The 22,875-nt window shown below is 44.6% G+C and overlaps 2 protein-coding genes and 1 long non-coding RNA gene across 4 annotated transcripts in view; 2 read left to right on the top strand and 1 right to left on the bottom strand.

The window, feature by feature from the left end:
• The window catches only part of LOC102549242 (uncharacterized), a 1,084,685-nt gene that overhangs the window by 737,989 nt on the left and 323,821 nt on the right, over positions 1–22,875 (top strand). The gene's annotated exons all lie outside the window — the stretch shown is intronic.
• On the bottom strand, positions 2,657–7,889 carry LOC148004480 (uncharacterized). The gene is given in 3 exon segments (XM_087559884.1): positions 2,657–4,503; positions 6,933–7,466; positions 7,532–7,889. Coding segments are annotated over 3 exon segments (2,682 nt in total). The 3' UTR covers positions 2,657–2,713.
• Positions 14,854–18,017, top strand: LOC134479624 (zinc finger and SCAN domain containing protein 4F-like). Its single transcript, XM_087559918.1, has 3 exons — positions 14,854–15,249; positions 16,802–16,961; positions 17,047–18,017. Exons 1-3 carry the CDS (start codon positions 14,854–14,856, stop codon positions 18,015–18,017), a joined length of 1,527 nt encoding a protein of 508 aa, XP_087416044.1.

The following is a 22,875-nucleotide window of genomic DNA, read 5'->3' as shown; positions in this document are numbered from 1 at the left end:
CATCTGCAAATAGTGATATTTTGACTTCTTCTTTTCCGATCTGTATCCCCTTGACCTCCTTTTGTTGTCTGATTGCTCTGGCTAGAACTTCAAGAACTATATTGAATAAGTAGGGAGAGAGTGGGCAGCCTTGTCTAGTCCCTGATTTTACTGGGATTGCTTCAAGTTTCTCTCCATTTAGTTTAATGTTAGCAACTGGTTTGCTGTATATGGCGCTTACTATGTTTAGGTTGAAAAGTTCTCAGGGAGATTGAAAAGTTCTCAGGGAGAACTTTCCCTCGGGATGGAGACCCTCCAACTCAATGACCAGACCAAGACCACAGGATGCAATCAGCAAGAGGATTTGGTTTATTGTCGGGATACACAGGCACCTGTGGGCGCTTCAGTCACTCGGGGGACTGGCACGCCCCACGGAACCAAGGATGGGCTTCTTATAGGATTCTGGGGAGCAGAAGCAAGCATACAGAAGCAGATGCATGGTTACAGGGATATAATTGGTGGATTCTAATGTGGCAAGGGTTCAGCCCGGGGGCGAGTTCCCTAGCCACCTTCCTGGAATATAATGGCTGACTCGGCCCCCCAAGGGTTCAGCCCGGGGGCAAGTTCCCTAGCTACCTTCCTGGAACATAACGGCTGACTCGGCCCCCCACCAGGGTGTGGGACCTCTCCCGGGGCTTTTCTCATTGTCAGGCGCTCAACCCCAGTCGTCCTGTTGCCAGGCCTTCAACCACACACATCCTGCTTGGCAGCCGCTGTGTACTCAGTGTTCTAACCTTTCCCTGAACCAGTCATCTTAAGTACAGCCTTGCAAAATGGCGTTACTGCTGCTAAGCTGGGGTCTTTCATTCCCCCATTTTTTTGCTAACTTTGAGTGAAATCTTTCACTCGACTTGGTCAAGAAATTTCTGTCTCTTGTTGTCTCAGCCTATGGTACTGCTGCGTCAGTACGAGGGTCTGAATGACTGAAATTCTATCCCTCATGAACTGTACCAGCCTATTAACGATGCAGGGTCCAAAAAGAAGAATTAGGAGAAGAATAAGTAGGGGTCCCATCAGGGTAGACAGGAGGGTAGCAAACCAAGGGGATCGGTTAAACCACCCCTCGAACCATCCCTGTTGGGAATCAAACAGTTTTTGTCTTTGGGCCAGGCGTTCTCGAAGCTTAGCCATATTATCTCTTACTATTCCAGTATGGTCTGCATAGAAACAGCACTCTTCTTTTAGAGCAGCACATAATACACCCTCGCGGAGGAACAACATATCTAGCCCTCGTCTATTTTGGAGGACCACTTCAGACAACGATGTTAAGGACTTTTCTAATGCACTCACAGACTCTTCTATAGCTTTAAGATCTGCATTCATGGCTGCTTGTAACTGACGGAAATGACCAGTTTCTATGAGTGCAGTGGTCCCGGTCCCTATACCCACGGCCACTCCCCCCAAGGTGATTCCTCCTAGGAGTAAAGCTAAAGTCAGGGTGGCAGGCTCTCGTCGGAAACGAGTCTGTCTCTCGAAAAACGAGTATATATACTCGGATTCATGGTAGGTGACTTTGGGCCAAATTTCTACTAATACACAATAGTCAGAGGATTGGTTGAGGACTGTGGCTGAGATGCAGGGTGTTAGTCCGATATTGCAGGCCCAGTATGTGCCTTTTGGGGCTGCCAGGAAGTAGTTCCCGATGGGAATCTTCTGAGTGGTGTTGCAGAGGGTCTGGTGTGTGTGGGGTACATTCCCCAAGCAGAGCCCTCGTCCCGAGACCTCGGGCAGAGTTAGTTTGTGGCTGGGGGTATTGGCACAACTGTCTGGGGCAGCAGTCAGGTTGGTATAATTTCCAATGACTGCCACCCCTTCATAATGTCGGAAATGAGGCACAACCAGCACTCCTGAGTCCTAAAAGGCTCTGAATAGTTGAGAGCCAGATATGCACCAGCCACCAAATTGAATAATCGATCCCCGGTGCCTAGCGACGGGGAGATCAAAATGGTGGAGCCCCCCGTTGTGGAGAAGGGGCTTGTAGGGGTACTACCAGGGGCCTGGGTGACCTTAGGCAATGACGGGGGTTGGGCTTGTGCTGGGAGCGAGGGAGGCTTCTGATCTGGTAGAACTAGGTTGGGTCCAATGGGTCGAGTGGCCAGGGGAGAGACTTGTCTATTTAGAGAGAACAGACCCACCGGATCGGTCCCTGTGACGTATAAGCGCAGGCCCCAAGATTTGGGCCCGTCCCAGGTCGCTCTTCTACCTGAGTCGGTGAAGTGGAGGACGAGGGGATTGCATTTCGCGCCCCGTTTACACAAGGTGTAAGGAAGCCGACCGTCTCGTTTCAGAGTTATCAGGTCCCAAGATGAGGATGGCTTCCAATACGCATCCCCAGTAGTCTCACATCCCCACTGGGTACAGTACCCACTCCCCGGCCCTCCGCACTGCCGGCTCACTCTATGTCCAGGGCAAACGTAGATCTCTTTGCTGTGGGAAGCCGGACTGCAACCATAGTAGGTGGTTGAGGGATGCCAATTATGGGTAGTGCCAGGCTCCCACTTGTAGTCTATCACATCACAAAGGTCAAAGTATAAGGGAGGGAAGGCATCGGCCAGCGTCCCCCTTACGGAGGTAGCATTAGCCAGCCTTCCTGTCATGAGATTAGTGACTGTCCAGGTAATGTTATAAATGTGGTGGGGGCTTATTCCCCCACTGACTCTAGGCCACAAAAGGACTAGGAGGAGCCACGTAGGAGTTTTAACTTTAAGGGGTTTGGAGTGCGCTGAACTCTCCATGTCTGGGGTGTAGTGTTGTGATTAGTCAATTCCTCAGACCGGACTGCCTTGACGTGTGATGCGTGGATCCAAGCCGCGACTCCGTCTACCTTTAGGGCGGTCGGGGTAGTCAGGAGGACGGTGTAGGGTCCTTTCCACCGTGGCTCGAGATTCTTGGTCTGGTGTCTGCGCACCCACACGGTGTCTCCAATCTGGAACGGGTGTGGCACCACCGGATGCTCAAGCTTGTCCTAGTAAGCAGCGGCCAAACGTCTCCAGACGTCTCTCTGCACAATCTGTAGGGCCTGTAAATGGGCCCTCAGAGAAGGGCTGTCAGCAAAATAAGCAATGTTTGAATCAAAGAAATGGACAAATGGGGGTGGTGCTCCATACATTATTTCAAAAGGAGTTAGACCATGGGGGCCCGGGGTATTCCGGGCCCGATATAGAACTAGGGGAAGGAGGGCCACCCAATCCTTTGAGCCAGTTGCAAGCGTAAGTTTGGATAAAGTCTCCTTAATTGTTCTATTCATGCGTTCTACCTGACCTGAACTCTGGGGTCTATAGGCACAATGTAATTTCCAATCAATCCCCAGCAATTTGGCCACCAACTGACTTACTTGGGAGACGAAAGCGGGCCCGTTGTCCGACCCCAACGCTTGAGGCATGCCATACCTGGGAAAAATTTCCTCGAGGAGCTTCTTGGTGACCATTTTTGCAGTCTCGTGCTTTGTGGGGAAGGCTTCGACCCATCCTGAGAAGGTGTCTACAAACACTAGGAGATACTTGTATCCATACATACCTGGTTTAATTTCAGTAAAATCAATTTCCCAATGGATGCCGGGACGGTGTCCCCTAGGATGAACTCCTTGCCCAATCATGGTCCTTCCCGGGTTAACCTGAGCGCACGCTTTGCAACTCTCAGTCACCTTTTGTATCGCTTTGTCCCGATTCAAAAAACACAGATTTATTTCTTCCCGATCTAGTAAGGTTTTCATCTTCTTAAACCCCAAATGGGTTAATTTATGTAAAAAGGAGATCAATTCAAAAGTCATTTTTATTGGCATAACTGTCTTTCCTTTGTAGACCCACTGTTTTAGTTGAGGGTGGTAGATGGCCCCCATTTTTTCTAGGAGCTCTATGTCCTCATGGGCATAAACCCAACTGGTTTGTCCCACTGGTGGGGGCGTGGGTTGGTCTGGGCTATTTAAGGGCAAGATTTGTTTGCTCATGGCCGTTTCTCGCGCTGTGGCATAGGCCAGCCGGTTTCCTCGTGCCTCTGGGTTGTGCCCTTTCTGGTGTCCTGGACAATGCATAATACTCAGTCTTTTGGGCAAGAATAGGGCTTCTAAGAGGGCCAGAATTTCAGCCTTATTTTTAATATCTTTACCCTCAGATGTGAGCAGCCCCCGCCTCCGGTAGATCTCCCTGTGGATGTGTGCCGTGGCAAAGGCATAACGGCTGTCTGTATATACATTTAGCCTCTTACCTTTTGCCATCTTGAGCGCCTGCGTCAAGGCGATGAGTTCAGCCCGTTGTGCGGAGGTACCAGCAGGCAGGGCTTTCGCCCAAATCACTTTGTCCTCCGTAGTGACTGCAGCTCCAGCCTTTCGCTCTCCCTCTGCCAAGAAGCTGCTGCCATCGGTGTACCATGTGTGGTCAGCATTCTGAAGAGGCTGGTCCGATAGGTCCGGCCTGGTTCCATGTACTTCTGCGAGGATTTGTAGGCAGTCATGCTGTTCTGCCTCCTCTGGTAGAGGAAGCAAGGTGGCAGGATTGAGAGCGACTACGGGCCCAAACTGAACCCGTTCTGCATCCAGTAACAAGGCTTGGTAGTGGGTCATGCGGGAATTAGAGAGCCAGCAGTCTGGGGGCTGCTTTACCAAGGCCTCCACTGCGTGGGGTGCTAGGATGGTGAGTGGCTGTCCCAAAGTCAATTTTCCAGCATCCTTGATCAGGACAGCAATAGCAGCCACCATCCTTAGGCACGGTGGCCAGCCAGAGGCCACAGGGTCCAATTTCTTAGACAGGTAGGCCACAGGGCGTTTCGAGGGTCCCAACCTTTGTGTTAGGACCCCTTTAGCATACCCCTGTTTCTCATCGATGAACAGTTCAAAAGGTTTGGTAATATCAGGGAGACCCAAGGCAGGGGAGGACAATAAGGCCTGTTTGATGTTTTCAAATGCTTTTTGCTGCTCTGGTCCCCACTGGAAGAGCACCCCCGGTTTAGTGAGGGGGTACAAAGGGGCTGCCATTTCAGCAAACCCAGGAATCCAGAGGCGGCAGAATCCCGCCGTCCCCAAGAACTCTCGTAGCTGTCGGCCATTCTTGGGGGCAGGGATGCCGGCCACAGTCTGTCTCCTGGCCGGGGTCAGCCATCGCTGTCCATCCCGTAGCTGGTAGCCTAAATAAATAACCTGGGTCTGGCAAATTTGAGCCTTTTTGGCAGAGGCTCGGTAGCCCAATCGTCCCAAAGTCTGTAAGAGGGATTCAGTTCCCCGTTGGCATGCAGTTTCAGAAGTGGCCGCTAGGAGGAGGTCATCTACATATTGCAGGAGTATGAGGGTGGGATGCTGAACCCTAAAGTCAGCTAAGTCCCGATGTAAGGCCTCATCAAAGAGCATTGGGCTGTTTTTAAACCCTTGAGGCAGTCTTGTCCAAGTTAATTGTCCTGAAAGCCCTATTTCAGGGTCTTTCCACTCAAAGGCAAATAAGGGTTGGCTTTTCGGGCACAGCCGGAGGCAAAAGAAGGCATCTTTCAGGTCCAAAACCGTATACCAAGTATGTGTAGGGGGCAGTGTACTGAGCAAATTGTAAGGGTTTGGAACAGTCGGATGAATATCTTCTACCTTCTTGTTGACCTCTCTCAAGTCTTGTACTGGCCTATAATCTCCAGTGCCGGGTTTCTTAACAGGCAGAAGAGGCGTATTCCAAGGCGACCGGCAGGGGACTAGGATGCCTTGATCCAGAAGCCTTGTAATGTGAGGCCTTATACCTTGATAAGCTTCATGTGACAGGGGGTATTGTTTTATGGAGACTGGAGTTGCAGTGGCCTTTAACTGTATAATTAAGGGGGGCTGTTGGAGCGCCAACCCCATCCCACCAGTCTCTGCCCAAGCCAGTGGAAAATTCGTGACCCAAGTGTCTATTTCTAGGGATTGTGGCTTGTCCTGTCCCGGTTCATATAGTCTATATTCATCCTCTAATTGTAGGGTTAGAACTTGAAGGGGAGTTCCGTGGGGGCCAGTTATTCGGGCCCCTCCTTCCTCAAAATGAATTTGTGCTTTTAGTTTGGTGAGCAGGTCACGGCCCAGCAGAGGGTATGGGCAGTCCGGAACATGTAAGAAGGAATGGGTCACCTTACCGGTAGCCAGCTGAACCCGGCAGTCCGTAGTCCATCGGTATTGTTTCTCACCAGTAGCTCCTTGTACCCAGGCCGTCCGGTTGCTGATTTGTCCTGAAGCTCGGGTGAGGACTGAATGCTGGGCTCCTGTGTCTACCAGGAAAGTAACCGGCTGCCCCCCAACTTTAAGCGTTACCCTGGGATCGGGGGGGGGGCCTCCTGGCCCTGACCTCCCTAATCTTTATCTAGAGCCAAGAGGGAGATTCATGGTCGAGGCTTTCGGGGTCCGCCAGGCTTCTTGGGGCACTCTCTGGCCCAGTGCCCTTTCTCTTTGCAATAGGCACATTGATCTTTATCCAGCTTCAGCCCCTTTCGAGCTCCCCCCCTGTCTCCCTTCCTTTCTTGGCCCTGAACTACGGCGGCCAAGATTCGACTCAATTCTTTGTTTCTTTTTTTATCTCTCTCTTCCCTCTCTCTGCGAACTCTATCTTCTTTTTCTTCTTGTGTCTCTCTCTTGTAAAAAATCCCTTCAGCTTCTTTAAGTAAATCCTGTAATGTATAGCCCTGCAAATTTTCTAACCTCTGTAACTTAGTCCTGATATCTGGAGCAGCCTGCCAGATGAAGGACATAGAGACACTCGTCATTTGTCCTGGGTCATCTGGGTCACAGGGAGTGTACATACGGTAGGCCTCCTCAAGTCTCTCTAGAAAGGCGGAGGGAGTTTCCCCTGCTTCCTGTAATACCTGTTTTACCTGAGCCAAATTAGTAGGGCGTCGTATAGCCCCTCGGAGACCCGCTAGGAGCAACTGGCGATAAAGGCGTAGGTGTCCCTTACCTTCAGCTGTATTAAAATCCCAGTTTGGTCTCTTAAGTGGGAATGCAGCATCAATTTCCTCAGGCAGCTGGGTGGGACGCCCATCATCTCCCAGAACATGCTTTCTGGCCTCTAGGAACACTCTTTGTTTTTCTTCTGAGGTTAAGAGGGCCTGTAGGAGCTGTTGGCAGTCATCCCAAGTAGGCTGGTGGGTAAGTAAAACAGATTCTATTAGGTCGGTGAGTGCCACCGGATCTTTGGAGAAAGAAGGGTTGTGTTGTTTCCAATTGTAAATGTCAGCTGCTGAAAACGGCCTGTATTGGGTCTGGCCACAGGTTCCCTGTCTAAGTGGGAAAGCCTGGGAGGTTGAATCTGGCATCAAATCGCGCTTATTGCGCAATCTCCCTGCGACAGGGGAGAAACCCTTATCAGACTGTGGCCCGGCAACTGATCTGGCCGGCGGCTCTGCCTCCTCCGTTTCAGCCGGGCCTGTAGGTAAACGATATGGGGGAGGAGGATCTTCAGAGAGAAGATCTATGAGAGGGGAGTTTGGGTCTGCCGGGAGGACAGGTTTCTTAGAAGGCTCTGATTTAATTAGAGTTGGGTAGAGAGAGGAAGACGTGGCCGGCGGGCCAGGCGGGGCCGAGGGGACAGGCTGGGGATTGAGGGGAGGCCAATTCGTGTCCACGAAGGGTTCCGCCCAGGGGGCGGGGGTTCTAAGGCGAGACTCTCCCAAGTGATAATATAAGGAACCTGGTCAGGATGTCCATGGACGACCCGATCTTTAACCTGTAAAATAATGATCTTATTAAATGTGCCATTCACTGGCCATCCCACTCCGAAAGTGGGCCACTCGGATGTGCAGAGAGTCTGCCATTTTCCTTTTTTAACCTCGACGGACTGGTTGTGTGCCCGGTCGTGGACGTCTTTCCAATGATCAAGAGTGAGACTTAGGGGCGTTGTTAGAGACTGTCCCATGTTAGTTCTAAGGAAGATTAGGACACAGAGAAAACCAGGCAACACCAACAGTCAAACAAACAACAGACAGGCGTGCTGCACGGCTTTGGTACCAAACTGAAAGCAAAAAGTCAGATGGAGGTGGCAAAGGTCCGGGGCCCTCTGAAAGCCAAAAATACAGACAGAGGTGCCGTAAGTCCGGATCCTCCTCCTCTAACCAGAGTCCCAGATTGAGCCCCGAAAAGTCGGGCCCCTAACACCCTTGGAATGTCTTCCAGGGCTGCGGGGCGAGAAGTCCGAGCTCGTCAGCTCCTTCTTCGTCCCGCCCAAATTCCAAACAACCTGGCTGAGCGCTCACAGAACAGACAGAATAGGGCAGAACGAGACAGAATCAGACAGACGCCGGCCGGCTTACCTCCCAGTGGGTGGTCGGTGGTCCCTGGGTGGAGGATCTCCTTTCCCGGCCAACACACCAAATTGAAAAGTTCTCAGGGAGAACTTTCCCTCGGGATGGAGACCCTCCAACTCAATGACCAGACCAAGACCACAGGATGCAATCAGCAAGAGGATTTGGTTTATTGTCGGGATACACAGGCACCTGTGGGCGCTTCAGTCACTCGGGGGACTGGCGCGCCCCACGGAACCAAGGATGGGCTTCTTATAGGATTCTGGGGAGCAGAAGCAAGCATACAGAAGCAGATGCATGGTTACAGGGATATAATTGGTGGATTCTAATGTGGCAAGGGTTCAGCCCGGGGGCGAGTTCCCTAGCCACCTTCCTGGAACATAATGGCTGACTCGGCCCCCCAAGGGTTCAGCCTGGGGGCAAGTTCCCTAGCTACCTTCCTGGAACATAAGGACTGACTCGGCCCCCCAAGGGTTCAGCCCGGGGGCAAGTTCCCTAGCTACCTTCCTGGAACATAACGGCTGACTCGGCCCCCCACCAGGGTGTGGGACCTCTCCCGGGGCTTTTCTCATTGTCAGGCGCTCAACCCCAGTCGTCCTGTTGCCAGGCCTTCAACCAAACACATCCTGCTTGGCAGCCGCTGTGTACTCAGTGTTCTAACCTTTCCCTGAACCAGTCATCTTAAGTACAGCCTTGCAAAATGGCGTTACTGCTGCTAAGCTGGGGTCTTTCAGGTATGGGCCTTGAATTCCTATTCTTTCCAGGACTTTTATCATGAAGGGGTGTTGAATTTTGTCAAATGCTTTCTCAGCATCTAATGAAATGATCATGTGGTTTTGTTCTTTCAGTTTGTTTATATAATGGATCACGTTAATGGTTTTCCATATGTTAAACCATCCCTGCATGCCTGGGATGAAACCTACTTGAGCATGGTGGATGATTGTTTTGATGGGCTCTTGGATTCGGTTTGCCAGAATTTTATTGAGTATTTTTGCGTCGATATTCATAAGGGAAATTGGTCTGAAGTTCTCTTTCTTTGTTGGGTCTTTGTGTGGTTTAGGTATAAGAGTAATTGTGGCTTCATAGAAGGAATTTGGTAGTGCTCCATCTGTTTCAATTTTGTGGAATAGTTTGGATAATATTGGTATGAGGTCTTCTATGAAGGTCTGATTGAATTCTGCACTAAACCCGTCTGGACCTGGGCTCTTTTTGGTTGGGAGACCTTTAATGACTGCTTCCATTTCCTTAGGAGTTATGGGGTTGTTTAACTGGTTTATCTGTTCCTGATTTAACTTCGATACCTGGTATCTGTCTAGGAAATTGTACATTTCCTGCAGATTTTCAAGTTTTGTTGAATATAGGCTTTTATAGTAAGATCTGATGATTTTTTGAATTTCCTCTGAATCTGTAGTTATGTCTCCCTTTTCATTTCTGATTTTATTAATTTGGACACACTCTCTGTGTCCTCTCGTTAGTCTGGGTAAGGGTTTATCTATCTTGTTGATTTTCTCAAAGAACCAACTTTTGGTTCTGTTGATTCTTTCTATGGTCCTTTTTGTTTCTACTTGGTTGATTTCAGCTCTGAGTTTGATTATTTCCTGCCTTCTACTCCCCCTGGGTGTATTTGCTTCTTTTTGTTCTAGAGCTTTTAGGTGTGCTGTCAAACTGGTGACATATGCTCTTTCCTGTTTCTTTCTGCAGGTACTCAGAGCTATAAGTTTTCCTCTTAGCACAACTTTCATTGTGTCCCATAAGTTTGGGTATGTTGTACCTTCATTTTCATTAAATTCTAAAAAGTCTTTAATTTCTTTCTTTATTTCTTCCTTGACCAGGTTATCATTGAGTAGAGCATTGTTCAATTTCCACGTATATGTGGGCATTCTTCCCTTATTGTTATTGAAGACCAGTTTTAGGCTGTGGTGGTCCGATAGCACGCATGGGATTATTTCTATCTTTCTGTACCTGTTGAGGCCCGTTTTTTGACCAATTATATGGTCAATTTTGGAGAAAGTACCATGAGGAGCTGAGAAGAAGGTATATCCTTTTGCTTTAGGATAGAGTGTTCTATAAATATCCGTTAAGTCCATTTGGCTCATGACTTCTCTTAGTCTGTCTACGTCTCTGTTTAATTTCTGTTTCCATGATCTGTCCATTGATGAGAGTGGGGTGTTGAAATCTCCCACTATTATTGTATGAGGTGCAATGTGTGTTTTGAGCTTTAGCAAGGTTACTTTTATGTATGTAGATGCCCTTGTATTTGGGGCATAGATATTTAGGTTTGAGAGTTCATCTTGGTGGATTTTTCCTTTGATGAATATGAAGTGTCCTTCCTTATCTTTTTTGATGACTTTTAGTTGAAAATTGATTTTATCTGATATTAGAATGGCAACTCCAGCTTGCTTCTTCCGACCATTTTCTTGGAAAGTTGTTTTCCAGCCTTTCACTCTGAGGTAGTGTCTGTCTTTGTCTCTGAGGTGTGTTTCCTGTAGGCAGCAGAATGCAGGGTCCTCGTTGCGTATCCGGTTTGTTAATCTATGTCTCTTTATTGGGGAGTTGAGGCCATTGATGTTGAGAGATATTAAGGAATAGTGATTATTGCTTCCTGTCATATTCATATTTGGATGTCCGAGATGTGTGTGCAGAGAGCAGTCTCTTCTGGTTTCCTAGTCTTGTCTGCCTGTCTGAAGTTTTAGCTCTCCCTCCCATGGGATTTGGGTGCCTAGAACAGTTTATCCGGTCTGTTTCCTTCAGGTTCCGGAGGTGTCTCAGGCAGGGGTCCTGCGGCTCCTGGGCCCTCCCCCACGGGAGCCCAGAGGCCTTATACAGTTTCCTCTTGGGCCAGGGATATGGGCAGGGGTGGGCAGTGTTGGTGGTCTCTTCGGCTCTGCAGCCTCAGGAGTGCCCACCTGACCAGGCGGTTGGGTCTCTCTCTCACGGGGTCTGGGAGCAGAGAGCTGCTGCAGGCCGGGACCCGAGGGTGTGGGACTTCCGGGAAACACAGGACGTGCCCGGTCCTAGAGGAATTCTGCCTCTGTGTGTCCCGAGCTCACCAGGCAGCTTTCTTGCAGCAGAAAAGTTGGTCTTACCTGTGGTCCCGAGGCTCAAGTTCGCTCTTGGGTTGTGCCCATGGGCTCTCTGCAGCAGCAGCTACTTCAAATACTTTTAGGAGGGTGTTTCTTACGTACAAACTCATGTTGAAATTACCTCTTCATATGCAAGAATAGCTATTTTTATCCACTAATTTTTACTTCTAAGTGTAAGTAAAAAATGTGGTGGGTTGTTGTGATGCTGCTTGTATTCTAATGCAAAATATTGTTTTTTAATCTGTACTTGGCCCCAAAGTACAGATTCATATATCTACCAAATGATGTTATTTGAACCCTGTTCCCCAACTCAACTGATCAGTAAAAGGCTAGTTGCTATGTTTGGTCAGTGGAGGGAAAAATGTCAGTTTGAGGATTGAGTGAATACATTACCGTCAGAGGGAAAGAAAGAAGAAAGAAGATATCAGTAGAGGAGGCTGCCATAGGAAGAGATGAAATATGAACACTTGGCCCCGAGAAACAGCAAGAAAACAAGGACTGGATTGTTAGAGAATAAGTTAGAATAGCTCTAAATCTGCCCTAAGTAGGCCTGAAATTTGTAAATAAAATAGCTAGATTGTGCGTCTTTTATATGGGTAAGCTAGGATTATGGATCCTTCCACACACAAAAATAAATGAATTAATAAAAAATAAATAAATAAACAAAGAAACAAGGTTTAAAATCACGTCTTCTATCTCTCTATTGCTAGTTGTGTCAGGGAACCCAATTATTTCTAGCATTATTTGCTGTTTTTGTTGATGTTGTGTTTGATTATGGTGATAAATTTTGCTTATTTTATTTGGTTGTTGTTCGTGGTGTGGGTTTTTTTTTTTTATAATTATTATTCTTTTTTGAGAAACCTGTTTATCCAGGCTATTCTTGAACTCTATTTGAAGTCCAGATTGGCCTCAAACTGACAGAGGTCCGCCTGCCTCTTTTTTCTGATCCAGGATTAAAGGTGTGGCCCGGATTAAAGCCACTAAGCTCCTTCAAGTATTTCAATTGTTAAATTGAATTGTGTCTCTTGGAATTCACATGTAGGAAGAAAATAGAGAGCCACAGTAAAATGTTTCCTTTTTGATAAAAAATATACTTTCATCTGAAGGCTTCTTCCTATTAGTATTGCATCAGTTCAACAATATCCTGGATATCATCAATAGCAATTAAAACAAATCATACATTTTTGCAAAGTAAGTCAATCATTGTTGTAACAAACCCTAATTTATTTGAAGGATTTGTAGTGCTTTCTTTGTCCTGTCACAATATTTTCCTTAAGAGGAAGGTCAGCTTGAGTTTTGAACATTAAAAAATTTTGGTTTTGTGAATTTAAAAGGGTAGAGATTTTAAAAATTGGAATCTCTGAGTTTCCAGCCTACTTTGGGGTGATGGCTATTAAGGTTCTATATTTTGTACTGACGTTCAGCACAGCACAAAGTTGATATATGACCTTTGCTTTGTGTATAAAAAATCAACATGCAAATTTAGGGGTCACAACTGAACCTAACAATTATCCTAATTGGAAAAAGCCATTCATAACACCTTTAATTCCAGCATTCAAGAGTTAGAGGCCAGGTTGGGTTAATCTCAGGTCAACCTGATTAAAGGAGTAGGGCCATTATATCTAGGAATATATAAGGTGACAATGTCTCAACATGAAAAAAAAAAAAAAAACAAAAAAACAAAAAAAAACCGAGAAACAGAAATGCAAAACGCACATTGGTGGAAGTGAGGTAATTCTTGCATGTCTGTACTGAGCAGTACTGAGCAGTTAAAAGCTATGGAACTGTAATGCAAAATCATTCTGAGCAACTTAAAGAAATTGTGACCAGACTGTAATACCACATATCTATTTTCCAACATAATAGCAAACAGGAGAGGGGGAGGGAGTTTGAGAGAGAGAGAGAGAGTGAATAACAAAGACTGTAATTTTGCCCCACATTTTGATTTCTTTTTCATCTATGGTCTTCACATGATGCCAATGTTTTCCCAATAGGCATACCTAATGCATACCAAAAGAATTAAGTCCTCTTAAGCCCCTATCTTTCCTATATTGTGCTGTAGACGCCTTTCGGGTTCTTACTGCCCTGTCTGATTCCACTATCAAGGATTTCACAGAGTTCACTGAAGCACTTAGGATCCAATTTCTCAGGAAACCTAGAAATTTAAACAAGTTTCCAACATCCCTATGTGATAACACAGTGTCAGAAGTCATGGAAGAAAAATGACAACATTTGTATTCCTTTCACGGTGGCACTCTTGTCTGTCACTACAGTGAATTAAACTGCTTGCCTTGGTGATCTTTTTCCAGGCAAGCATCAATCATTGCATTAGAGATGGAAAACTGGGGCTGGGTTAAGATTTCTTATGTGACCCAATCAGCAGGAAAAGATGACTTTCCTCTATGTTGTTTGCCTGCTTGTATTTGCTGCCCTGGTTTGGTATCTGTCTCCCAGGCCAGACTGACCTTGGAACTCCTGGGCTTCCAGGTGGTGCTGAGGCTAGAGACTCTCCTGACTCTACTTCTAGGAGTAAAATGTTGATGTGCCCCACCCAGGCAGAAGAAGTCTGATTGAATCACGTTGTGCAACCAATCATCATCTGTAACTGACTCACTGAAGCCAGGCAGTATAAAAGGAAACCAATTTGAACAGAACCTCAGATGAAGCAGAGCCAGGACAGGCACACACTGCCTCTCATGCCTTCCTGGAATCACTCTTGATTTCCAGTGCTGAAAGAGGTAAGTTTGGGGAACAGGTAGACTTCCCTTCTTGATGGCCTTGAGAGTTTGAGCGTGTGTTTGTGTGTGTCTGTGTGTCTGTATTATTACGTGTGGGCTCAGCAAACTCTTCCCCACAATGATGTGTAGGTCTCAGTAGTTGAGTATTGTTTTTCAAACCTTTCTTGACCAAGTAGTTGATTTTGGTAAACACTAAAAAAATTCTAGGTTGGAAACATCAAGGTATGTTTATGGATATATTTTTGCTTCCCTGTGAATGTAATGTTGTTGGTCATTCATTTTAAATAGTTTTTTTATGAAGTTGGTATTCTCTGGTACTTTAGAATGAGACACCAGGCTGAACGTTAAAATTTGAGGAAGAGCAAGTAACTTCCACTTTTCCAAGGGGGGAATAGAAGACATTGCTCTGTTCTTATGAGTTTATGATAGGTCTATCGATTCTTTACTCAGGATTTTCACACTAGTTAAGTTTTTTTTTTAATTCTTGTCTGATGTTTTGTCCACATCCACTTCCCTGCAAGCATGTTTGTAGGACTAAAATGACACATTTACTGTCAGGAACCCATAAAAGCATGTGTGACAGAAATCTCAATTGGTTTCTGGTTTGTTTGCCTTAACTTTAATTATGTGTTCCTTCTTTTTTTTTTTTAAATCACAGCTTTTCCATTATTTTCACTGACTGTTGGCATTGGGTCCTAAAGTCACACAACAGATACAAAAAGTGCCATAGGTGAATCTTTCTGACCATTGTCACCACAATGGCTTCAGAGATTAAAGAAGCCTTAAAGCACAAGACAGCAGCAAAATACCTTCAGAAAGACAATTTAGAGTTCATTCCAACTCATGCTTCTCCTGTACAATGGGGAGAAATATTTTCTGACTCATCAAGTGCCCAGCTCAACTTTTCCCCAAGCAAAAATGGCTTCTCAGCAAAGCAGGAGCTGCAAAAACTCTGGCAGATGTTTAACTCATGGTTGCAGCCAGAAAAACAGAGCAAGGAGCAGATGATTTCTCAACTGGTCTTGGAGCAGTTTCTCCTCACTGGACACTGTAAAGACAATTTTGTCTTGAAAGAGATTTGGGAAGCAAGTGGAAGAAACATGGGGAGATTCTTGGAGGGGCTGACTGATGAGTGCTTGAAGCCTCCTGCCATGGTGAGTACCTGAGGGGCTTAGTTGGAAAGAAAGATAGCATGATTTGGGTTTTGGGAAAAGTAGCAGGCTTTGTTCTGTTTTGTTTTCCTTTGATTGATCATGTGTATTGTTTTTTACAATTGAGATTCTATTCCCCAAATGAAAATATTTATACCCAAGGAAACTTACGGCTTCGAATTATTCTTTTAGCAGAAAGGATCCTATCACTTAGGCTTTATGTGCATAAATAAATGTCATATACTTACATGTTAGCAGAGAGAATAAAGAATTGACATGGGGAAGCCTTTAAGGATGTAGAGGAGATACATTGTTTGTGTGACCCAGCTTGTTCATGGAGGTGCTTAGTGTTTAGTCATGAGTAGTTTGCTAGATCCTGCTCCACACACTTAAAAACGAGGTTTGCAACAGTAGCCTGTGATCCCTGGTATTGTGTCAAAAACTGGTGATCAAATTGACTAGATGGATTCATGAATTGGCTACTCCAAAAAACAGATTCTTTGTTTAGAAAACAGAGATGTCAGAATATTAACATTCTAATATTGAAATATGGATGCTACATGTAAACAAAGCAATGCAATGCCCATATGAACTTCTTTGATGATTAATGGTGCTTCAGTCAGTCCAAATATTCACATTTGGATATATTTTATATAGATTTAATTATGTTAGATTTGCATAATTCTCAGTCATTGACAGAATTGTTGAAGACGCTGAATACATTCAACTATATCATATACAGATTCCAACAATCTGATTAAAAAGGTTTTCTGTTATTTCAGATATTTTGTTTGGATTTTTATTTTTTTAAGTTGTTTGGTTCATTTCTTAGTTGGTTGCTACCTAGTATTTGAGATTTGTGACATGTTTTCCTTATGAAGTTCTCTTTGTCTTTGGAATCAGAGGAATTACTCTCCTTCTGCTTTTCAAATGCTAGGTTAAATGGTTTGACCACCACATCTTGCAAGTTAAGTACTATACTGGACATACACTTTGAAATCTATTTTAAGCTCAAAATTGCATGAATGAAAGTAATACTAAGTACACTGCTGGTATAATACCCCATCATGTACCTGAGAGTAGGCCTGTGTTTCTTTGAGACATTGCACTTTAAAAAAGAAGATCACATAAAATAAGGCCAATCTGGCAACATGGGAAGGCCACTTTAAGAAAGGCTTATCCTGGGTTGGATTTAGCTCAGTGGTAGAGTGCAAGCTCAAGGCCCTGGGTTAGGTCCTCAGCCCTGAAAAAAAAAAGCAAGAAAGGGTTATCCTCCTTCAATGCACTGACCATTTAAAGAAAATATGGTGGGCAGAGCTCATAGGAATATAACCTTTTCTTTCTGTATGGGTAGTGATTCAACATTTAAAACAGCATCTATAGTAACTTTAGAGATCAGAATTTGTGAATGCCATGAAAAGATGATTAGATTTTAGGACTAAACAAATGAGCTAATCCATAGTGGCCAGTCTTTCTGGGCTAGACGGTTGTGGGTAGGTGTCTGTAATCCACAGACTCAAGGACAAGCCAAGGGTAACCTGTTATTTTTTTACAGGTCTATGTCTCCATGCAAGGACTGGAAGCCCAATTTTCTGAAAACATGCCATTAAAAGAAGTCATCAAGATTTTGGAACAACAGAAATTAGCAACAGGGCTAACACCAGAGAGCACTCAGATGCCGGTACACATCGCAGAAGATATATTATTGGCCACAGGTTAGTTGGTAACTTGGACAGAAGAGACATGATTTGTGGGGATCCATTTTTGGGTACATTTTCATAGATTGTATTCTTTCCACAGGACAAGAAAACAGTGAAAATAAACACACTTCTGGGAATTCTACTGAAGTAAACATTGGTGATAGCAGTACTGGACATGAGATGAACTCCCTTCTTATTATACAGAAAGAGCAGTGTCCTGAGCAGGAAGACGGACTCGATTCTTTTCAATTCACTCAGGGTGCCAGAGCAAGTCAAGGCAACTCCAGTCATCATGTAGAGTTTCTGAGTGCTCACACTTGGAGAGATATCCCCATGGAGGCACAACCGGTGATTTTCTACAGGACAAACATCTCTGAAGACAGGGAAGAGTGCTGTACCACTTCCAAGAATGCTACTCAAGAAAATAGTGCTGATAATATTCCTATGAGGAAGATGGATTCCGTCTTCATTAACCAGAGAATGTATCATCCTGAACCTAAAATGGGAGATGTTTCTTGTGGGGTTCCTCAGGGTTTTACAAGAAGTCCTGGAACATCCACAAGCCAACAAGAGTCACTGGGGCTAACTTTTTCTGAAGATGACCCTAGGGACATACCAGGGGTCCCCTCCAGGCCAGAGAAGCTTTCATCTGAGGCTGTACTTCTTTATCAGAATCAGGAGGCAAACTCGACAAGTAAAAGTCATCAAAAGAGATTACATGTAGGTCCTAAACAGTACAATTGTGAAGAATGTCCTAGGACTTTCAAATATGCCAGTCATCTTTCACTCCACCAGAGAACTCACCAAAATAAGAAGGCATTTGTCTGTCCCACCTGTCAGAAAACATTCAAAAGAGCCTCTGACCTCAGATGTCATGAGATCATACACAATCCAGAGAAACCTTTCAAATGTAGCACATGCGAAAAGTCCTTCAGCCACAAGACCAACCTGAAGGCTCATGAGAGGATTCACACAGGAGAAAAGCCTTATGTCTGTTCCCTGTGTAGCCATAGATTCTGCCAATCATCTACATATAACCGTCACCTGAGGAATGTGCACAAGTCTGACTGAATTGTGTATCAGCCTCAAGAAAAACTGGTAGGAATTTGGACTCAGTATGTCATGTGAAAAGAGAGAAGAATGTAGTTACTAAAGTGTACTTTCCCAATGATGATGTAACATCCCACTTGTGGATTACTAATTCTTTTCTTCCATTTTAATTAAACTGAGCATTTCTTGTTTACATTTTAAATGTTTTTCCGTTTCCCCGTTTCTTGTCCATAAACCCCTTAACCTCTTCCCCTGCAGTTCTATATGGGTGTTCTTACATTAACCCCTCATTAATGTCCCCCTCCCCAACAATCCAGAACACTGGGGGTTCAACCTTGGCAGGACCAAGGGCTTCCCCTTCCACTGTTGCGGAAAAATGGCTATTCACTGCTACAACAAGCCTAGTCATCCAAGGCTAGCCCAGGGTCCATCACTTATATTCTTAGGGTAGTGGTTTAGTCCCTGGAAGCAATGCTTGTTTGGGATTTTTGTTTTTATGGGATCTAAAGCCCCTTCAACTCCTTCAGACCTTTCTCTAATTCCTTCAGCAGGGTTCGGTTGTCACTTCAGTGTTTTACTGCTTGCATTTGCCTCTGTATTTGAAATATTGTAGCTGTGTGTTTCTCACAGAGATCTACCTCTGGTCCCCATAAGCATACACTTCTTAAGTTCATCAATCTTATCTAGGCCACATGTAGGGCAGGCTGTGAATGGCTGATTCTTCATTCTCTGCTACAAACTTTTCCTCTATATTCCCACCTATAGATATTTTTGTTCCCCTTTTAAAGAAGGAGTGAAGCATCCCCATTTTGATCATGCTTCTTGAGATCCATGTGGTCTGTGCATCTTGGTTAATTTGAACATTTTGGCTTATATCAACTTATTAATGGGTGCAAACCTTGTCTGTTTTTCTGTGATTGTGCTGCCTCACTCAGGAAGATATTTTCTAGTTTCATCCATTTGCCTATTCATTTTATGAAGACATTTTCTCTGATAGCTGAGAAGTATGCCATTGTGTAGATGTACCATATTTTCTGTATCCATTCTTCTGTTGAAGGGCATGTAGGTTCATTCCAGCTTCTGGCTATTATAAATAAGGCTGCTGTGAACATAGTGGAATATGTTACTTTGTTGTATGCTGAAGCAATTTTGGGGATATGCCCAGGAGAGGTATAGCTGGGTCCAAAGGTAATTCAATATCCAATTTTCTGAGGAAGTTCCAGACTCATTTCCAGAGAGGTTTCCAGTTTGCAATCCCACCAACAATGGAGGAGTGTTCCTCTTTGTCCACATCCTCTCCAGAAACTGCTGTTTCCTGAGTTTTTCATCTTAACCATTCTGACTGATGTTTGAGGAATTCCAAAGTTATTTTTGATTTGCATCTCCCTGATTCATAAGGATGTTGAACATTTCTTTCAGTGCTGCTCAGCCATTCAAACTTCCTTAGCAGTGAATTTGTTGTTTAGCTCTGTACCCCATTTTTTAATAGGGTTTTTTGTCTCTCCAGAATCTAACTTCATGAGTTCTTTGTATACTTTGGATATTAGCCCTCTATCATATGTAGGATTGGAAAAGATCTTTTTCGAATCTGTAGGTTCCCATTTAGTCCTAATGACAGTATCCTTTGCCTTACAGAAGCTCTGCAGCTTTATGAAATCCCATTTGTCAATTCTTGATCTTAGAGCAGCAAACCATTGTTGTTCTATCTGGGAAATTTTCTCCAGGGCCCCTGTGTTTGAGAACCTTCCCAACTTTTCCTTCTATTAGTTTGAGTGTGTCTGGTTTGATGTGGAGGTCCTTGATCCACTTGGACTTCAGTTTGTACAGGCAATAAGAATGGATTGATTTGCCTTCTTTTACATGCTTACTTCCAGTTGAATGAGCACCATTTGTTGAAAATGCTACCTTTTATCCATTGGATGTTTTTGGCTCTTTCTCAAAAATCAAGTGACTATAGATGTGTGAATTCATTTCTGGATCTTCAATTCTATTCCATTGATCTACCTTCCTGTCTCTGTACCAATTCTGTATAGTTTTTATCTCTATTTCACTGTAATACAGCTGAAGGTTAGGTATGGTGGTTCCCTCAGAAGCTCTTTTATTTTTGAGGATAGTTTTTGCTATCCTTCGAGGTTTTTTTTTTATTTGAAATGAATTTACAAATTACTTTCTAACTCTACGAAGGATTGAGATGGATTTTTGATTGGGATTGTATTGAATCTGTAGATTGCTTTTGGCAAGATGACCATTTTTACTATATTAATCCTGCCAATCCATGAGCATGGAAGATCTTTCCATATTCTAATGTCTTATTCAATATCCTTCTTCAGAGACATGCAGTTCTTATCATACAGTCCATTCAATTGCTTGGTTAAGGTCACCCCGAGTTATTATATTATTTGGGACTATTATGAAGGGTGCCATTTCTCTAATTTCTTTCTCAGCCTGTTTTTCTTTTTTGTAGAGGAAGACTACTGATTTGTTTGCATTAATTTTAGACACAGCCATTTTGCTTAATTTGTTTTTCAGGCTCACTAATTCTTTGGTGGAACTTTTGGGTCACTTAAGTATACTATCAAATTTTCTGCAAATAGTTATATTTTGATGTCTTCCTTTCCAATTTGTATCCTGTTGACCTCCTTTTGTTGTACAATTGCTTCAGTTAGGACTTTGAGAACTATATTGGATAAGTAGGGAGGCAGAAGGAAGCCTTGTCTACTGCCCAATTTTAGTGGTTTTGCTTCAAATTTCTCTCCATTGAGTTAATGTTAGCTACAGGGTTGTTGTATATGGCTTTTACTATGTTTAGGTATGGGCCATGAATTACTGTTCTTTCCAGGACTTTTATCATGAAGGGATGTTGACTTTTGTCAAATGCTTTCTCAACATCTAATGAAATGGTCATGTAGTTTTTTCCTTGAGTTCATTTATATAGTGGATTACATTGATGTTTTTTCCATATATTAAACTTGAGTGTTATCCTGTCAGGTGTACAGTCACTCCTGGCGGCTGGCTTTTAGCACTCTGTTAGGGCACAACTGGAAGTGTTCTGCCCCTACTGCTCTTAGTCCCTGTGCTCAGGGGCCACAGATGATGCTAGGGCTTTTCCTCAGGGGCTGTAGTGGAGATAGGCATTTACCTCTTAAGTCAGGAATGTGAGAAGAGAGTAGTCTCCTCTAGGTTTTCAGGGGTATCTCTACCTCTTAGTGTCTACCTCTCCCTGCCATGGGATTTGGGTTCAGAGAGTGGTTTGATCAGTTCAGTTCAGATCTGTGTGCTGATCTGGACCACAGGGCCTGTGCAGCTGACTGCTCCTATATTCATTTTTCCAGACACACTATGCAGTCTCCTCTTGGGCCATGGATGTGGGCAATGGAGGGCAGAAACAGCAATCGGTCCTGCCCTGAAGTCTTAGGATTGCCAACACTTCTGGTTGATCAGCTCTCTCTCCCTTGGGATTTGGGAGCAGGGAGGTGTGATATGGGATGAGAAAAGTTGGGGCCATGGCCCGAAATCAGTGGTGCCTGGTCATAGAGTATTTCTGCCTTTTTGTGTCCTGAATCCACCAGGCAGTTCACTTGGAGCAGAAAAGTTAACCTTACCTCTCCTCTCAGGCATGTAGTCTCTCCTTGTCGCTGGCTTTCAGGTCTCCATGAGGGCAGTAACCTGAAGAGTCCTGCCCTTACTTCTAGGTTCCTTTCGCAGGGGCAATAAATGGTGCTGGGTGTTCTCCTCTTGAGTTGGAGCAGAGAGTAGTCTTCTCAGTTCTCAGGAGTGTCATGGCTCACTGTAGAGGAATGGGTTCATCCAAGCATCTCAAATTTTAAACCTATAAATGTCCTTTCCAAAGGAAAGACAGAGATTGAAGGAAAGGGAAACCAGAGACCACCCCAACTAGAGATACTTTCCATCCACAGACAACAAACCTCCACACTATTGCTGATGGATAGCAGTGCTTGCTGAGAGGAGCTAGATATGGCTATTTTCTGAGATCTTCTACCAGCATCTGACACATTCAGATTCACATATTTATAGTCAACTGTCAGATAGTGCTGTGGACATGAATGGAAGACCAAGGGAAAGGACTGATGGAGCTGAAGATAATTGCAAATCCTTAAGAAAAATAAGATCAAATAACTGAATTAGCAGACCTCTCAGGGACTAGACCATCCATGGAGAAATAACATGGAGGGAGCCAGGACTCCAGATACACATGTAGCAGAGAATTATTACTTTTGTAGACAATTATTACATTTGCAGAGGACCTGAAAGCAGCTTGGTAGAAAACAGCCAACCCAAGTGGTCATAAACCCCATCCTTGTGGGGAGAAGGTGTGGCGGCAGTCCCAAGATGGCACCCAGGACTGCAGCTAAGGTTCATGACTAGCACCTGACTTCCTCACACACCTGAAACTAGCCATGTCCATTGGGAGAGCTGCGCAGGGAAACCATGACGCAAGTTTGGCCATGTGATGTGGACCTATGAACTGAAATTATTCAGACTTGACTGATGAGGTGGGGTTGAGGGAGGACATAAGGGAGGGTGCTCGGGGGCTGAGAAAGGGAGAGAGAAGTAAAGAAAAAAAAGATTCCTGTTTGCATGTTGTAAGGTTCCTGAATAAACGGCTTTGGGAAGAACGCTGTGTCGTCACTCTTTTCTGCGGGTCGGAGACAGAAGCGACACATTCTGATAACATTTAATACTCATCTTGCATTTTGAGGAAATACATACGTGTTTGCAAAGTATTATTCACACAACAGTAAATATTAAAAATAATTAAATAACACCATCACTCTACAACTTCTTCCTTTTGTGGTCCATAAGTGATAGCAGTAATGATAAAAACTGTATGATATTGGTACACAGACAGGAAGGTAGT

The sequence above is a fragment of the Rattus norvegicus genome, chromosome 7, assembly GCF_021556685.1.
Source record: "Rattus norvegicus strain SHRSP/BbbUtx chromosome 7, alternate assembly SHRSP_T2T, whole genome shotgun sequence".
Classification (NCBI taxonomy): domain Eukaryota; kingdom Metazoa; phylum Chordata; class Mammalia; order Rodentia; family Muridae; genus Rattus; species Rattus norvegicus.
Note: the sequence above shows the minus strand (reverse complement) of the source record. Positions and strands in the feature narration are given on the sequence as shown.